General features: G+C 36.5%; 4 protein-coding genes across 4 annotated transcripts; all 4 read right to left on the bottom strand.

Annotated features, from left to right (window-relative positions):
* Nucleotides 1–258: 258 nt before the first annotated feature.
* On the bottom strand, nucleotides 259–4,423 carry LOC132644456 (uncharacterized). Its single transcript, XM_060361050.1, has 2 exons — nucleotides 3,677–4,423; nucleotides 259–462 (listed from the first exon to the last, which is right to left on the bottom strand). Exons 1-2 carry the CDS (start codon nucleotides 4,421–4,423, stop codon nucleotides 259–261), a joined length of 951 nt encoding a protein of 316 aa, XP_060217033.1.
* Nucleotides 4,424–5,333: 910 nt separating this feature from the next.
* Nucleotides 5,334–6,170, bottom strand: LOC132644455 (uncharacterized). The gene has a single exon (XM_060361049.1). The coding sequence runs from the start codon at nucleotides 6,168–6,170 to the stop codon at nucleotides 5,334–5,336; it is 837 nt and encodes a 278-aa protein (XP_060217032.1).
* A 367-nt stretch (nucleotides 6,171–6,537) lies between these two features.
* LOC132644453 (uncharacterized) lies at nucleotides 6,538–7,392 on the bottom strand. Its single transcript, XM_060361048.1, has one exon. It carries the CDS (start codon nucleotides 7,390–7,392, stop codon nucleotides 6,538–6,540), a length of 855 nt encoding a protein of 284 aa, XP_060217031.1.
* A 4,151-nt stretch (nucleotides 7,393–11,543) lies between these two features.
* Nucleotides 11,544–14,082, bottom strand: LOC132645727 (pectinesterase 2). The gene is made up of 2 exons (XM_060362888.1): nucleotides 13,145–14,082; nucleotides 11,544–12,441 (listed from the first exon to the last, which is right to left on the bottom strand). The coding sequence occupies exons 1-2, from the start codon at nucleotides 14,016–14,018 to the stop codon at nucleotides 11,753–11,755; spliced, it is 1,563 nt and encodes a 520-aa protein (XP_060218871.1). The 5' UTR covers nucleotides 14,019–14,082; the 3' UTR covers nucleotides 11,544–11,752.
* Between the last annotated feature and the right edge of the window lie 1,951 nt (nucleotides 14,083–16,033).

The following is a 16,033-nucleotide window of genomic DNA, read 5'->3' as shown; positions in this document are numbered from 1 at the left end:
TTTTTATTACCACCAACCATCAACAAAACAACTAGAAAAGAGCATTTGGAATCCTAACCACCTTGCCATGAAGGTTGTCAAGACACCATGTCTCTGCCACTACTAGTTACATAGAGTCTCTAAATATCCTATACACTTCCTTGCCTGCTTTGTATCTATAAACATTTCTATTCTTCCTCGCACTATAAACTGTATTTGTTGCACTATTGAGCTCGTATTCACAGTAATTCCTTTGAATATCTTCCAATTCCTAGCTTGCTAAATGAAGTATATTCTTGCACCATGGGCAGCAGCTATAATTTCCTTCTTCATTCTGCACCAACGTTTTTTGTGGATAAATTGCAGCATCATATTGGCCTCGACTTGAGGAACCTGCACCCCCAGCCACTGTTCAATGTCTCGCCATACTGCCTTAGACCATGCGCAATCAACGAATAGATGTGTGTGGTCCTCCATTTCGTCCTGATCACAGAGTACACACTGTCACACCCCTTTTTAACCCGGGTTAAATTAGAAGTACGACATATTGGAGATTCCTATTTTTGTTTATTTGTTTTAAGGAGTCGCCACCTAATTATTTATGGTGAATTAGGACACCTAAAGTTTAAAGTTATGTTTAAAGTTAGCTCTGTTTAAGGTCTACGAAACTTAAGATTCTAGGTAAGGGTTCAATTAGTCTAAAGGGAAGGTATTAGGCATCCTTTAAGACCCATTAACAATGGTTAACCGACCGGACTTATAATTTGTTAGGCTTAAGTGTAAATATAGTATTTTAAATATTTTAAGAAAATATCTTGAAAGTATTGCTAAGGCCTTAAATAGTAATGTTATTCACAAAATAAGATTTGTAGAAAATAGGATGATTTGCCTATGAATAATAGCCTTTTAAACGATAATTTGACAAAAGTGATCTTTAAGTAAAAACTATATTATATGAATATGATGGTATAGAAATACCTGGACTTATGTTCTTAAATATGATGAAAAAGGCCATGAATTTCTTTCTATTTTTTTTTATCGGCTAAAATATGTATAATTGGGTAAATCTTAAAAATGTTTATAAAATACAATTGGTTTCATATTTTGTGTGTTAGTGACATTTTGAAATTCCTAAGATGGTAATAATGAGAAATGATTCCTTTAACCCAAAAATATGTAGGCATACTATTTGAAAATCAATTATTCAAATAAATATTATAGATACCATAAATAGTTTAGAAAATAGAAGTGAATGTGATTTGTGGAATCAACTACCCATTACTAAACTAAAACCCTTAATGTCACTAAAGTTTATCTAAATTAACAAACAAGAAAAAATGTTAGTCATACAATACACATTAAATGCATACAAAAATAAAAATAGAGGAGTAGGTATGATGTAAATGGGCTCAGCCCATTTTTCGAAGAAAACTGATGTGGTCTGTTGCGGCTGTTCACTGTTGGGCTTCGGCCCAAATTTTCTTTTTTGTATTGCTGCGGACAGATCTAGACAGAGGGAGGAGTGATGTTTCGTTGGGCCTTGGCCCAACACCGAATGTGGGAGAAGACGACGAGTCGCCTGGACTCATATGCGAGATGTCATGCAAAAAATAAAAATAAAGAAAAGGATTAGTACCTGCTCGACGAATAAGATTAAACATGTAAAATATAAGTTCAAAACAAATCAGTAGATTATGTACATGTTTTATAAGGCTGTCCGAATCAATTAACACAAATTAAGCAAGCCACCTGATTGCTATACCTCTGATGGCATACCCGAAATGAAAGACATTAAATACTACCTAATCATGAGGAATTTTAACTGGAAAACAGTGACACTAAATATTCCTACCAGACATGCGGACTCAGATTAACAGAGAGAAAAAAAAATGAAGTTGAAATAGCAACCAGATGTAAAGAAACAGAGACAACAACATATACCCAGACATGGCGAGATAGACTAATTAACATCACCGACTAGGACTCAGGCCATAATGCATCAAGACAGTATGAATTACACGAGCGAGGAGATCATGGATCATTTTTTGGTGTCGATTAAAAGATTAACCATTACTACTAGTATAATAATGTCCATTCAAGTTTATAAGGAAAGTATCATGACTTAAAAGCTTTGAACAAAGATCTAAATACTTCTACCCTATGAAAATATATAAATCGGTACAGTAACACATAGAAATATGACCCGAGACAGTAACATTTTCATTAAACCTTCATACATGTGATTAAAAGGATAAATAAAGTTAAACAACCTATCAAAGTAAATATTCTAAGTCATGATAACATTTTTACTCATCCACGTGATAAATGAAAGGAACAAGGAATAGGATTTCAAGAAAATTTCAGCATGGCAGGTAGCAGAAGAAAAATAAATTAACTTAACTGAAGTAGAATCATAGTCATGCTTAAAACATTCATTATCCGAACACACAAAAATAAAATCATCAACACGGATTTTTCCTAAATAAGCAAAGACGCTAGATACGGAGGGGGTAAATGAACTAAAATAGAGTCGAATTTACCTTTTGTGGGTGCAGTGAACAAAGGCTTTGAGGTCCTCTTCAGATCTACTCCTTTGTTATGAATAAATTTGAAACTTGACTCAAATGAATTCCGAAATCTCTGTCACAGCTAAAGTCTACTGAGACAGAGAGAGTAACTCTAGAAATTAAAGGTTCTTCCCCTTTTAAAATGTGCAGAGAATGTATTTGATATGGTAGTGTTTCAAGATGTTCCAAAAAAAAATCCCCCTCTGCTAAAACATTTAATAAAGTATTTATAGATGTAGAAAATTAGGATTTTTGTTAAAGAGAGGAAGAGAAGAGAGAGCTGTTGAAATGTTAAAATTCTGTCCTGAAATTGGGGGGGAGACAGAGAGAGTAGAGAGGACATAGGCGTGGGGGGACAAGAAGAAATGGAAGGGAGCCTGAGTGAAATGTAGTCAAAAAAGGAAGGAGCATGTGGAGCCTATTAAAGAAAAAGGGAAAAAGAAATCAGGAGAGATGTGTGGCGTGGAAAGAGGAATGCAAATGCAAAGTTTTTTTTTTTTTTTCTTTTGGGGTAGATAACTATTATCAAGAATTTACCCCTTGTAAAATAATATTTTGATGAAATAAAAATTATAATACGTTGTTTTAAAATACGAGCTTCAAAATGAGTCCACCATTGATATACTTCCGAGCAATTGCTTATGAGGTGAAAATTGTTGATTCTTCCTCCTCTATTTAATTATTCTTGGGTTTCTAATTTAATAACTAGTACAATATATACTATGTGAAGACAATTAATAATTAATATGTAGAAAATAAGGATTTAACAAAGTGTTGTCTTGTAATTAATTTAACGATTCCAAACCCGAAAAAAAATGAAACGATGACGAATATTTAAAAATTTATGATAAAGTAATGCTCGTGATGTTGAAAATAAAAGTAGTGAAAATAATAGTAGTGAAAATAAAGTATTTAGCTCGTCAATAAATTTAGATGCCCGAGTGAATAAAATTAAATAAGGGAGGAACAAAATTGGGTGTCAACACACACGCTGCTTTATCGCGGCCTATGCCTATTCCAGTCATCCTATCTTTTGTCAGCAATTTCTTTTGAGCAGCCAGCCATAGTATGAACCGGTGCCTGGGTTGGAGTAGTTTACTCCATATCAGATCATGTGTGTCAAGTCTTACTGTATTGGCCAGCAGTGTGAGGTAGCTCATCGTGACAGAGTAGTTGCCATCCTTAGTGAGCATGTACCTTCTCTGACTAAACCATTGTTGCATCCCTAGTTTAATTTTATTTAGGTTCTTCCAATACCAGCTACAGTCACTAGGTGGAGTATGACTCCAAAAATCCACATCAGATTTCATATAAATGCCATGAACCCATTTAACCCACAGTGCCTCGTTATCAGTCACAAGTAGCCAGACTAATTTACCCACCGATGCCATGTTCCACTTCCTACAACTTCTAATATTTAACCCACCATGTTTCTTCGGTTTACACACCTTTTCCCATGCTACCAAGGATACTTTCTTAGCATTTTCACTGCTGCCCCATAGATAATCTTGGCACTTCTCGTCGACATCCTTTAACACAATTTGGGGCAGGATGAAAACTGCCCCCCAAAAGTTGTGAAGAGAGAAGAGAATTGAATTAACAACTTGTAGTTTACCTGCATAAGAAAGATGTCGTGATGCCACAGACCTGATTTTCTCTGTAACTTTCATACTAAGTTGATGGCAATCAAGTTTGGTCCATTTTTTTGGCGACAGAGGTAGGCCCAGATACTTCATGGGGAAGGACCCTGCCCTGAAACAAGTGCTTTCCAACAGCTTCGTTTTTGTCTCATCATCCACACCAGCCATGTAGATGCTCGATTTGTCAGAATTTGCACTCAAACCTGTAACAGCCGAGAAGTGGTGCAATGCCTCCATTATCCTTTGAACCGATGCTTAAGTACCTTTACAGAAGATCATGAGATCATCCACAAATGTAAGATGCGTGAGCTGCATATCTTTGCATATCGGGTGGAATCGAAAGTCAGCCAGCTAGCTCATTTGCGTCAAAACTCGACTCAGATACTCTATGACTAACACAAACAACAAGGGTGAGAGTGGGTCACCTTGACGCAACCCCCTTTTCCCCTCAAAATACCCACAGCTGTCCCCATTTACCTTCACAGAAAAACTAGTCGCAGTGACATAAGACATCACTAACTGAGTAAATTTTTCCGGGAAGCCATACCCTTCTAGCATTTCCTGCACAAACTCCCATTGTACCATATCGTACGCTTTCCTCACGTCAATCTTCATCAAACATCTGGCTGAAGTCTTCCTATTATAATGCCTGAGTAAGTCATGGCATATTAACACATTGTGTACCAATGACCTGCCTTTAACAAATGTCGCTTGTGTGGCATTGACCAGATTTGGTAACACTGCTGACAGTCGCACCCATAGTAATTTTGAAATGCATGTATACAACACGTTGCAGCAGGATATGTGTCGAAACTGGCTTGAATTGACAGGGTTATTCACCTTAGGAATGAGGGAAATCAAAGTGCTATTTAGTTGTCTTAGCATTTTACCTGTCCTCATAAATTCCCATACTGCATCACACACGTCATGTCCCACCTTAGGCCACGCCGCTCTGAAAAACCCACTCCCAAAGCCATCAGGGCCTGGGCTCTTATTAATATTGATGTTAAACATAGCATCTTTTTTATCTCCTTCTCAGTAAAAGCCCTCAGCAGCCTGCATTGTTGTTCCATAGACAGTTTAGGCCCTTGAGTAAAGAACCTGGATATGCCTTTCTTCTTGGCCCCCCATGTTCCCCTAGCATCTGCTAGTAGTATCGAACAAATACCCCCGCAATCTTGTCTTGCTCATGTTGGACTTGGCTCTGCTCATCTTGAATTTGGCACACTGATTGTACTAATTTTATTTGTTTGATTAAGGCGAAAAAATATTTTGTGTTGTCGTCTCCTAACTTTATCCAGGTAGCTTTACTTCTTTGGATCAAGAACAGTTCTGAAAGTTTAGCAGACTGCCTATACTTCAATCTAAGGCTTTTCTCCTCTTGCTGTATGTGAGCATCAGTAGGATTTGCAAGTAGTCTCTCCTGGCACTGTAGCATGGCTATCCTATCAGTTTTTGCCTCCTGAACGATGTTGCTAAAATATTGACGATGCAGCTGTTTGAGGCTCTGTTTCAACCTCTTCAATTTTTGAACCACTTGAAACATTTTATACCCTGCTATACCTGTGCGCCAACCATCTTCAACAACCTTGTGAAAATCCGGATGTTGACACCAAACATTATAGAACTTGAATGCTCGTCTAGGCTTGTTAATTTGCTTCACCATTTGGACAACAATGGGACAATGGTCGCTTACACCTGCTGGGAGGATATTTGCTCTACATTCCGGCATATCATCCATCCACTCCCCATTTATAAACACCCAGTCGATTCGGGAAAAAATTCTTTCATCTTGATTATCCGTCCATGTGTATTTACCCCCATTAGTTGGGAGTTCCACTAGTCCACAAGTATCCAAGCAAAGTTGAAAATCCACAATTTCGGCATATGTGACTGGGGTACCACCAATTCTGTCCTCAGCATGCAACACCGCATTAAAATCCCCTAATACCACCCATGGGATAGACCTCAGATTCAGCTGCATTAAGTAGTTCCACAATTCCTTCCTATCTTCTTTTTAGTTAAAGGCATATACGAAAGTTGCCTTAAATCTAAGTTGCATTGAAATACATGTGATTTGGCATGTCATGGCCTGAGCTGTTTCGCTCTCGACCACCACATCGAACCAGTCTTTCCTCCAAACTAGTAACAACCTTCCATTATAATGGGCAGCATGGTTGCTCCTATACTTCCATCCTCCAAACATGTCTTCCACCAACGATCCCACCTTATGTATTTTTATTCTAGTTTCGACAAAACACATTAATCCTAACTCTAATTAATTGCAGAGGAGTTTGACTTCCCTCTGCTTATTGAGGCCATTCAGGCCCCTCACATTCCAGCTCATGATTTTAACCATCCCCCGGAGGAGCCTCTTGATTACCCCTCCCAACTTCAGCTTGTTCCTTGTTAGATACTTTCCCCTCCCTCCCAAGTGGTTGAAAAGTATTTGCGACCGGGACAGTAACTTCCCCTGTAGCACCTGCTATTCCAACACTACTGCTGGCCCCTCCGCCAATTGCGTTTGTTTTCTGAGCTTGCCTTGCACCTCCATTCTGTGGCCTTCTCCAGCCCCCACCCCTCCCACCTTGGTTATATGGTCTTCTCCAGCCACCTCCCTTCCCAGCTGCAGGATCCCCTGCTCTAACATCTTCCCTCGATACCCTGTTCCCCCCTTCCTCTTTTGTTTGTTCTACAACTTGTGTTGCCTCATGACCTTTTCCCTCATTAACTTCTGATATATTTTTCTTATTCCTCCTACATATATCCTTAGTATGACCATACTTGTGACACACTTTACATATCGATGGCTTCCAATCGTATGTAACTTTTTGCTCAACAACCTTTCCTCTTTCGTTTTTGAACAAGACCACATCAGGCAATGGAGTATTAATCTGCACTTTCACCAGTAATCTAGCGAAATTCAGCCGTATTTTTCGTTCTGTATTTCTATCAACCATCAGTGGTTTCCCCACCAGACTCCCAAGTTTGCTCAAGCCCTTTGCACTCCAATATTTGAAGTCTAATCCGGGCAGTTTAATCCAGATTGGAACAGAGTACAATTCATCTCTGGTGAATTCCATATCTGTACTCCATAACTTCACAATTAGAGGCTTATTATCAAAGTGGTAGATACCCCCATGAATGACTTCATTTTTTCCCTCTGCTGCATCAAACCTTACCAGTACTATTCCATTCTGCATCATTACCACTTTGTTAATGCCATGTTTCCCCTACATTCTCTGGATAAACCCATGAAGCACAGAAAATGGAGGGTGGGCACCTAACACATAGCAGACAATCGCATGCTTCCAAAACTCAATTTCAGTAACAAAATCCTCCTCCTCAATTTCTACAATCAATTGGTCTCCTTGTATCTCCGGATTCACATACTCCAGCTTGAATCTGACATTCGTAACCTTTGAGATATCAAAATTGTCCCATACAGAAACCTTACATTTAGTCCTCATACCTAGATCTGTGACTTCATTCTCCTCTTGGTGGTGTTGTTCCACCTTCGCCACCCACGACTGACCTCCCCTCCTCACCGGAGTCTGTGTTGCTGTCATCCAAGCCCTAATTTGCTCTCTCATTTGTACGGCTTTACTCTGTGTTGGTTCTACTTGTTTAGTTGTGTTCTCCGTTGCATTCCCTACCAGAACTCCCTTCGCATCTGTTCCCTTCACTAGTCCTATTTGTGCAACTTCAGAGATAGATCTCGTTCTCTTAGTTGTAGTGGCCGGTCCTGTTCCACTAATTGAATTCTCGCTCTGTTTAGATCCCTTCATACCGTCTCTTAGTTGTCTATTTTCCGGCGGAGTCATCTGCTTAGTTCGCTTTCCCATGGGTGGCGCAGTTTTAGCTAACGTGCACCAAGAGAACCGAAGCTGACTTCATCCTTTTTTCGCTAATTAAGCCTTATATTTATGATTTACATTAATGGTAAAATATTTACTCTCTTTTTAAGTCTAGGATAGAACATTTAGTTTCCTTCTAAGTCTAGTTACTACATTAATTATAGAATATTTAGTTTTCTTTAGTTTAGTATCTCTAAGGAAAATAATATATTTTATTTTATTCTTATTATTTCTTAATAAAAGAGATGTAGTCTTTTATTTTTTAATACAAGAAACAATTTAAGAATCGATACGAAGAGTTAGCATTTATTATCTCTTTGATCTTCTCTTCTGCCTTTTCGATTCCATAACAAAAATAGGACGAAGGAAAAATTTACATTGAGAGGCTATATATAAATTGACCTTGAATATTGTAATTTGCGAACGGGGTATGAACTCCCTTTTGTCTCTTTGGCTCTGCACCTGCCTGGAAACAATATAAATGGGTACTAACAGCATATATATGATGCATGCTGAAAATTTTCAAATTATATGAAATACTAACATATTTCCAAAACTCCATGATCTAATCATTATATTCTTTCTTCTAAAAAGGACGAAGAAAGTGTTTGACGACCACAAAATATGTGGAAATGAAGAGATGTGCAGGATGAAACAATGAGGAAATTAAATAAACGGAAAAGGGCCAAAATTATCCCTGAACTTTGAAAAATAGTTCATTTATACCCTTCGTTATACTTTAGGGCCAATTATACCCTTATAGTTATACTATGGGGTCAATTATACCCTTATGACTAACGGCTGCCACGTGGCATCATCCCAACCCTTCAAAATTATTTTACCCTCAAATAATTTTTTACCTACTAAAATAACTCAACAATTTTTTTTCCAGCAAAAATAATATGAAATTATTTTTATTTATTTTTCCTGGAAAAAGTATCCGTATTATTTTTGCTCGAAAAAAAAATCGGGTCGGGTTGAGTTATTTTAGTGGGTAAAAAATTATTTGAGGGTAAAATAATTTTGAAGGGTTGGGATGATGCCACGTGGCAGTCGTTAGTCATAAGGATATAATTGACCCCATAGTATAACTGTAAGGGTATAATTGGCCCTAAAGTATAACGAAGGGTATAAATAAACTATTTTTCAAAATTTAGGGATAATTTTAACCTTTTCCGTTAAATAAATTCACTTTACGTACTACCGTCTACCATGATGAATGCAAAGACATAATTGGCCTAAGCCAACATTAAAATATTTGGAATCTATCAAGGAGACTTTCATTGATCCTATCAAGCAACTATATTGGGTGGCCACCCTATGTAATTTATGTTGTGTGGTACGCTAACATGATAATGTGCACTTCAATACTGGGGCAGTGGGGCTTAATCTACAGACTTCATTTTTAATAGATCCACAATATACTTATTTTAGGAAACTATAATTGATAAATTTTGAAAGAGCTTGTCGCAGTTTTCTATTCAAGTATTTACGTGTTTATTGATCCAATTATTTAGCTCAATATATTCAATGTCGTAAGATGTTTATACGGATAATTATGTTTCATTAATTACCTAATTGTACTAGCAATAAATTTGGTTTAAATATCGTACTCCATGTGTCTCAAATTTTATATAATGGTTACTAAAAATAGTTGTTTTCAATTATTTGTCATTTTAGTAGTTCAAGACACAATTAATTGTTGTTTTCTCATTTTGCCCTTAGTAGAATTTTGTCATTAATGGAGATAACACATAAATAGAGTAAACATTTAATGAAAAGAGATTATAACTAAGACATAAATAATGATAAAATAGTCAAATAACTCTCCTAATTAATATTTCTTAACAGGCGTGTAAAACAAATAGCGACAGATAATTTGAGACGGAGGGAGTACTAATAAAGGTGGTTGATTATGAATTTTAAGTTATATTTCGCTTTTTAAGAGTCAAATTATATAAACTTTGACTAACATTTTTAAAAAGTATTTTTTTTTCATCAAAATGATGACATGAGAAAAGTTGCAAGTTGTGATACTTTTCATATAGTAATTGAATATCTAAATTTTAATCGTAAAATATTGGGTTGATTTGATTTAACGATTAGTCAAATTGGTTCTCAAGAAACTTGTATATGGTAAAAACCGAAGCAATTTGTATGTAGTAAAAATCGGAGTAAATATCGCAGTTGTCCAATGCAAGGTCGAAGAAGAACGAGTTCATTAGCCATGGGTAAGATCGAAAGGAACGAGGGCCGAGGAGTTGTGGGTTTTTCCAACTAAGTGTAAAAAATCGAGGGTATGTTGATAAGCACAGAAAATCTGAACCTGAGGAGAAGACACTCGACATAGGCTCGGAGTATCCGTTACGGGCCAGGCTACACGTCGCCTAACCGTTCCATCATTTGTGCTGACATCTGTACGGATGTCAGAACATCCATACAGACGCCGTCTTATCCATTTTAGGGTTTTCTTAAAAGGCTTTTTTCAGGTTGTACTAAGCCCATCTATTTGTAGCTATAAATAAGGATGTACCCCCTTCATTTTCGGGCTAGTTTTTTTTTACCAATTTTCATCTTTGTAATCTGAAAGAGAGAGAGGAGTTTTCTTACTGATTGGCTCGAGGTAGAGAGGCTATTTCCAAAACCGAACCAATTCTCAGAGTCTACAATTTGTTCTCTTACGCTTTTCTTTCTCTTATTCACCATATTACGTTTATTATTTGCATACTATTATTATACGTAACTTACTAATCTAGCCACGTATCCTATAAACCGCTTACAAATTTAATTGTTACCGTTTTAAGGGTAAACAACAAAACTAGCGAAACATGACAACTAATTTGAGACGAAGGAAATACTTTACATTTGTAGTTAATTAAGTAGCATTACATACTATAAATGACACTTAATTATTCAATAATTTTACGGTATATTTAGCAACATCAAAAGTTAAGAATCTTATTTTTAAGGTGAATTGAGAAAGATCATTGCCCTTAAAAAGAATTTCAAATTCATAATTCACTGATTAGGCTGCATTTATTTAGGTTGTCCTACGGATATAACGGCACTCTGCGTGTATGCTTCACCGTCTCTTCTCTCGTTGCATCCATTAATATAATTAAGGGAAAAGAGCCAATATACCTCTGAAGTAAAATATTCTCGCCCTTATACTTTTGGCATAAAAATGCCCTCCAACTATCCAAATTGCTCATAAATACTCTTTCTACTAATGATTGTTCCAAAATAAGGGAGAATGAGCCAATTTTGCCTCGAACTTTTTGAACTGAGGCAATTTTGTAAATGGTGCGTCAGTTTTAGTTTGAATTAAGTTTCTGTTTTAATAAGTTTAAGCACTAGATTAATCCACATTGTATTTGGATTGGGCAGAAAAATTGCGGTAGACAAAATTAATGATATTGTGGTTAAAAAAAAAACTGCTAGACATTAAGGATATATAGGGGAACAATAATCAATTTGATCATGAACTTTTTAGTAAAGGGTGAATATTCTCAACGATCAACAATTTTTTTGCTAAAGAAAGAATTAGGTAATTCAACATTGAAGGAAATATACAACAAATGCAAATCGGTTTCTCAATTACACGTTTCTTTTCGAGAAACAATTATTACGTTCATGCTACTTATAAATTGACAATTCAAATCAGTATATATAAAAGTACACAACAAAGAGATATAAAATAAAAATCAAATCAAAGACCAGAAGTGAATGGCACGTTGGTGGCAGGCAACCAAGAATTTCCGGCAATGAAATTAGCAGGGGTGAATTTAGATGCCTCGGCAGCACTGGTAATAACCCGATAACCGCCCCATTTAACCCGATTTGCAGTCGATGAACCCGGACCCGTGTTCAAGTACTCTCCATAGTACAACGTGCTCAGCGCGAAGTTACCACTCCATGGCATCCATCCTTCTGGATTAATCAATCCATCGAGAAATGTTTTCATCACAACAGTTCTTGAATACTGTTTCCATGGCCTTCCTAAATAGGTCTTGACTGAGTTTTTAGAAGCCTTTAAATCAGACGCTGCTGTGATTCTGCAATTGTGAATTGAAATTCCAGTGTTTTGGTTGGGGTCAGTTCGGCCTTGTGCTGTAACAGTGTTGGTCTTGTTCGGAGGGTCTCTAGCGAAAATGTTGCAATTTTGCAACACAACTGCTGCGTTACCAAATATGAAATCGACTGTACCATAAATATCGCATTCTCTGTAAAATTGCCTATCAGAGTGGACGTAAAGAGTGTCTTGGTACCCTTCAAAGCTACATTGGTAGAATACTGAAAGATCAGAGCCGGATCGAAGGGCTACTGCCTGGTGGTTTTGGGGGCCAGCAGTGTTCCTAAATGTTATGCCTCGAGCAATAAATCCATCACCGACAACAGCTGACATTGAGAAATAAAACAAGACACAATATTAGCATATGCTGGACATGTTGACGAAATTATCCATACAAGTTATATTAGTCCTAGTACTAGTTAATATTTCTCTTTTTGAAGGTACGAACCAATGATAATATATAGTTGACTGTCAAATCATGACATGTTGACGAAATTATCCATACAAGTTATATTAGTCCTAGAACTGGTTAATATTTCTCTTTTTGAAGGTACGAACCAATGATAATATATAGTTGACTGTCAAATCATGCTTTTTTTAAGGTCTAATACTTAGTGCGGCTGAACTATATATATAGAGGATTTCAAAGGCACGAGTGGCATTAATCATCCGTTGGTTAGAGTTTGTTCATATATAGCGTCTAAGATTTTAAGTAGCATTTTAGTTTGCACTTGTCAAATAGTACAACTCATGTGTTGGGAGAAAAAAAAAAGTAAAAAAAACTCTTGTCTTGATCACCCTCTGACACATATTTAACAACAATATATATGTGATTTAAATTTTTTTTATTACTAATTGACTAGAGTTGCACACGCGGCGCACGAGATGCACTTGTGACGCACGGAGAAGCTAATTTTATTTTATATACTTGAGACCTCTTATTAAGATTTAACTTTAGGCCACCAATTCCATTGAGTCGATAAAAGAAAGAATTTAATTATACTGGAATAGTTTTTGGTTTATACTTACCAACTGTGGCTGATTTAAAGGTGGTGGATCCTCCTCCAACACTTTTGCTTCCTGTGATAATTGTCTTTCCCATGCCATCTCCAATCAACATTACATTCTTCACCTTTGATCCTATCTCCACATTTTCACTATAAATCCCTGCCTTCACATATATCACAAATCTCCCACTTCCTTTCCTGTTCCCAGCAGAAGCAACAGCTTCATTCAGAGTCTTGAAATTCCCCGAACCATCTTTAGCCACCACTATATTCGCCTGAGAAGCTGGCGATGGCGATTGCAAAAGTTTCCTATCACCAGGCGCAACCCATGTTGGAAATCCATCTACTTGAGTCGCAGTAGGCTCGGTATAGTAACCATGGTTCAAAGACAAAGTGTTACTAATTAAAGATGTAACATTATTTGACATCAAAGGCATCACATAATCCGTGACCCCGAGTTCTTCGAAACCGGCTCTACATGTGTCGAGATTTGTCAAGGCTGTACTTAGCCATGTTTGAGCATCAGCAGCTGTGCATTTAGCTTTTGGATCAACTGTTGTTTTGATTTTTTGGATTGTGTGTTCATAGAGTTCAATACAATCGGCCCATGCAGCTTTTTCGCGCTCGTTACGGCATTTTGAACCTAGTGAATATGAGTTCGTTTGGGCACGTAACGCACGGTCTAGGGCCAATTCTAGTGACACTTTTAGAAAATCGGATTTTTTGTTGATAGGAGTTGAATATTTGGGATTTTGTGACAAGAAGTACTCGCAAGGTTGTGGATGAGGTGTTTGGATGCACCAAGATTTTATGGCTGCCTCAGAGTAGCCATTGGTGGATGGAAAAAAGAAAGAGGAAGCAAATAAAAGTGGGAAAATCAAATGAATATTGGTCATTGTTATGGATGTTATGAGGAATTTCTAGTATTTTTTGAGGGACAAGTTGTGTTATATTTTGCTGCCTTTGGCTTCTTTATATAGATACAAGAGGTGCGTACAAGGGAATGTCAACAACTAACGTGATGGGACGCACCATTTCTTTTTCTTCATTCCGGATTAAGGCGTGAATCGTGAGAACAATACTTGTGGCTATCTGTAAGGTTTTAGAATCAGGAGAAAATAATACTATAATTTTAAAAAATAATATTCTGTGGGTAATGTATATTTGTTGACTTGACAAGGGAATTAAGATGAAACATGATTAACATAAAATCAAAAACAGGAAGCTAGAAACGCGCTTCAAATGTATTCCAGTACTATCTCATATTTGAGTTTAATTTAAGTACATTAAATTAAAACGAATACAATCAGATATATATAACTCTGTGCAATCAGTCTATTACAATTATATAATATATTTTAAAAAATTATAACAAGCTAAAGTACTTGATATAAAATTTAATTAATTATACGATCGATGTATATATATATTAATTAATTGAATAATGATGCAGTGCAATCACAAAGAAAACGTATATGACCATAATATTTTCGGGCAGCTTAAATTCTAGGATTTCAGAACATTTTCTCGTTTATACCCTCGTATCATATATTTATTTCTCTATTCTTAATTTCTTCTTACAGTAGATAAGGTGCTCCACAAACTTGCCATTCATCGTATTTATAATTGGCTATGATTGGATGGTCTCATTTTTTTTTCTTTTTTCTTTATCATCTGGAAAGAGGAAAAACAAATCTTTGCTAGTTATTTACTAAATTCTTTATACGCTTTGCTGTCTGATTAAATACCAATTCACGATCAATTAGTGTACCAAAGGTATTTCAGGCTTTCTAGCTTCCGGTCATTGTAACTAGCTCGAACAATATAAGAGGAAAAATTACACTTTTGTATTTCAAATTGGCTGATCTTTAATTTTTGTCCTTCGACTAGGCTGATCTTTAATTTTTGTGCTTCACCAATCGACCTTATGTCCGGTAGGGCATAAATTCTTTATTTATGCGGGCATAACTTGTGAGATATTATTGCACGAAAATATAAACGTATGCCCCGCAAAAAATAATTTGCGTTGAGGGACAAATTTTAAACATCGGCACAAAATTGGGGAATAAGTGCCAATTATGACGCATTCAAGATTTATAGCTAGTAAAAATGATGTAGAAGCGAATTTCATAAGCCGTATTCAAGCTCCATATGTATTCATATCTGGAGTTTTTTATTGTATAGATGGTCACTCAATATTTATTTTATTGCATTAAAATTACTAAAAAAAAGCTTTTAACCCAGAATATTATGAAAGTCACTAAATTATGTTTTGTAATAAAAAAGTCATTCAACTTTGCCTAAGCATAAGAAGTTGAGTTACTACTTGTGATATTTAGGCAAAGTTAAATAACTTTTAACGGAAAAAGATCAAATATACCCTTCGTTATACTTTGGCCCTACCGTTATATTTTGAACACAAATACACCCCTCCACCATTAAAGTTGACCAACGTGGACATCCAATCCCACATGGTATTAATATTTTAATGAGGTGGATGTCACGTGGCATGCCACCGCACTAACCAAACCCAATTTTCCCCCCACCCCCACCCTCCCCTAGTCCTAAAACACAGTCGCTGAGACGAACATCAGGAACAAACCTAAAAAAAGCTGCAAAGTTAGTCTCTATATGACGATTCCAAGCAACAATAGGATATGCACTATATATACAGACAGTGGCAGATCTAGGATTTTCACTTAGGGTATTCGAAAAAAGCAACAAAAGCTAAACATTAAAGAGTTTGTTGTCCCTAGGCATACGCTGGAGAGAATTTTGAACACTCTGTACTGCTTGAGCTAACCTTTTGGAGTTATTTAGGATATTCATAGCTTATATATGCACACAAACACATAAAATCTACCCTATATATACTGTGTAACTTTTTGCCGAGGGTGTTCGGGTCACACCC

Source organism: Lycium barbarum, chromosome 6, assembly GCF_019175385.1.
Source record: "Lycium barbarum isolate Lr01 chromosome 6, ASM1917538v2, whole genome shotgun sequence".
Taxonomy (NCBI): Eukaryota; Viridiplantae; Streptophyta; class Magnoliopsida; order Solanales; family Solanaceae; genus Lycium; species Lycium barbarum.
The sequence above is the reverse complement of the archived record's forward strand: the minus strand, read 5'-3'. Positions and strand labels throughout refer to the sequence as shown.

What these genes read in the sequence shown, in the direction of transcription:
- LOC132644456 (XM_060361050.1), bottom strand. Translation starts at nt 4,423, where the DNA reads ATGGAGGCATTGCACCACTTCTCGGCTGTTACAGGTTTGAGTGCAAAT. An exon ending in TCACACTGCTGGCCAATACA is followed by an intron (nt 463 to 3,676) that starts GTAAGACTTGAC and finishes CTCTGTGATCAG; the next exon opens with GACGAAATGGAGGACCACAC.
- LOC132644455 (XM_060361049.1), bottom strand. Translation starts at nt 6,170, where the DNA reads ATGCAGCTGAATCTGAGGTCTATCCCATGGGTGGTATTAGGGGATTTT.
- LOC132644453 (XM_060361048.1), bottom strand. Translation starts at nt 7,392, where the DNA reads ATGATGCAGAATGGAATAGTACTGGTAAGGTTTGATGCAGCAGAGGGA.
- LOC132645727 (XM_060362888.1), bottom strand. Translation starts at nt 14,018, where the DNA reads ATGACCAATATTCATTTGATTTTCCCACTTTTATTTGCTTCCTCTTTC. An exon ending in CTTTAAATCAGCCACAGTTG is followed by an intron (nt 12,442 to 13,144) that starts GTAAGTATAAAC and finishes TCTCAATGTCAG; the next exon opens with CTGTTGTCGGTGATGGATTT.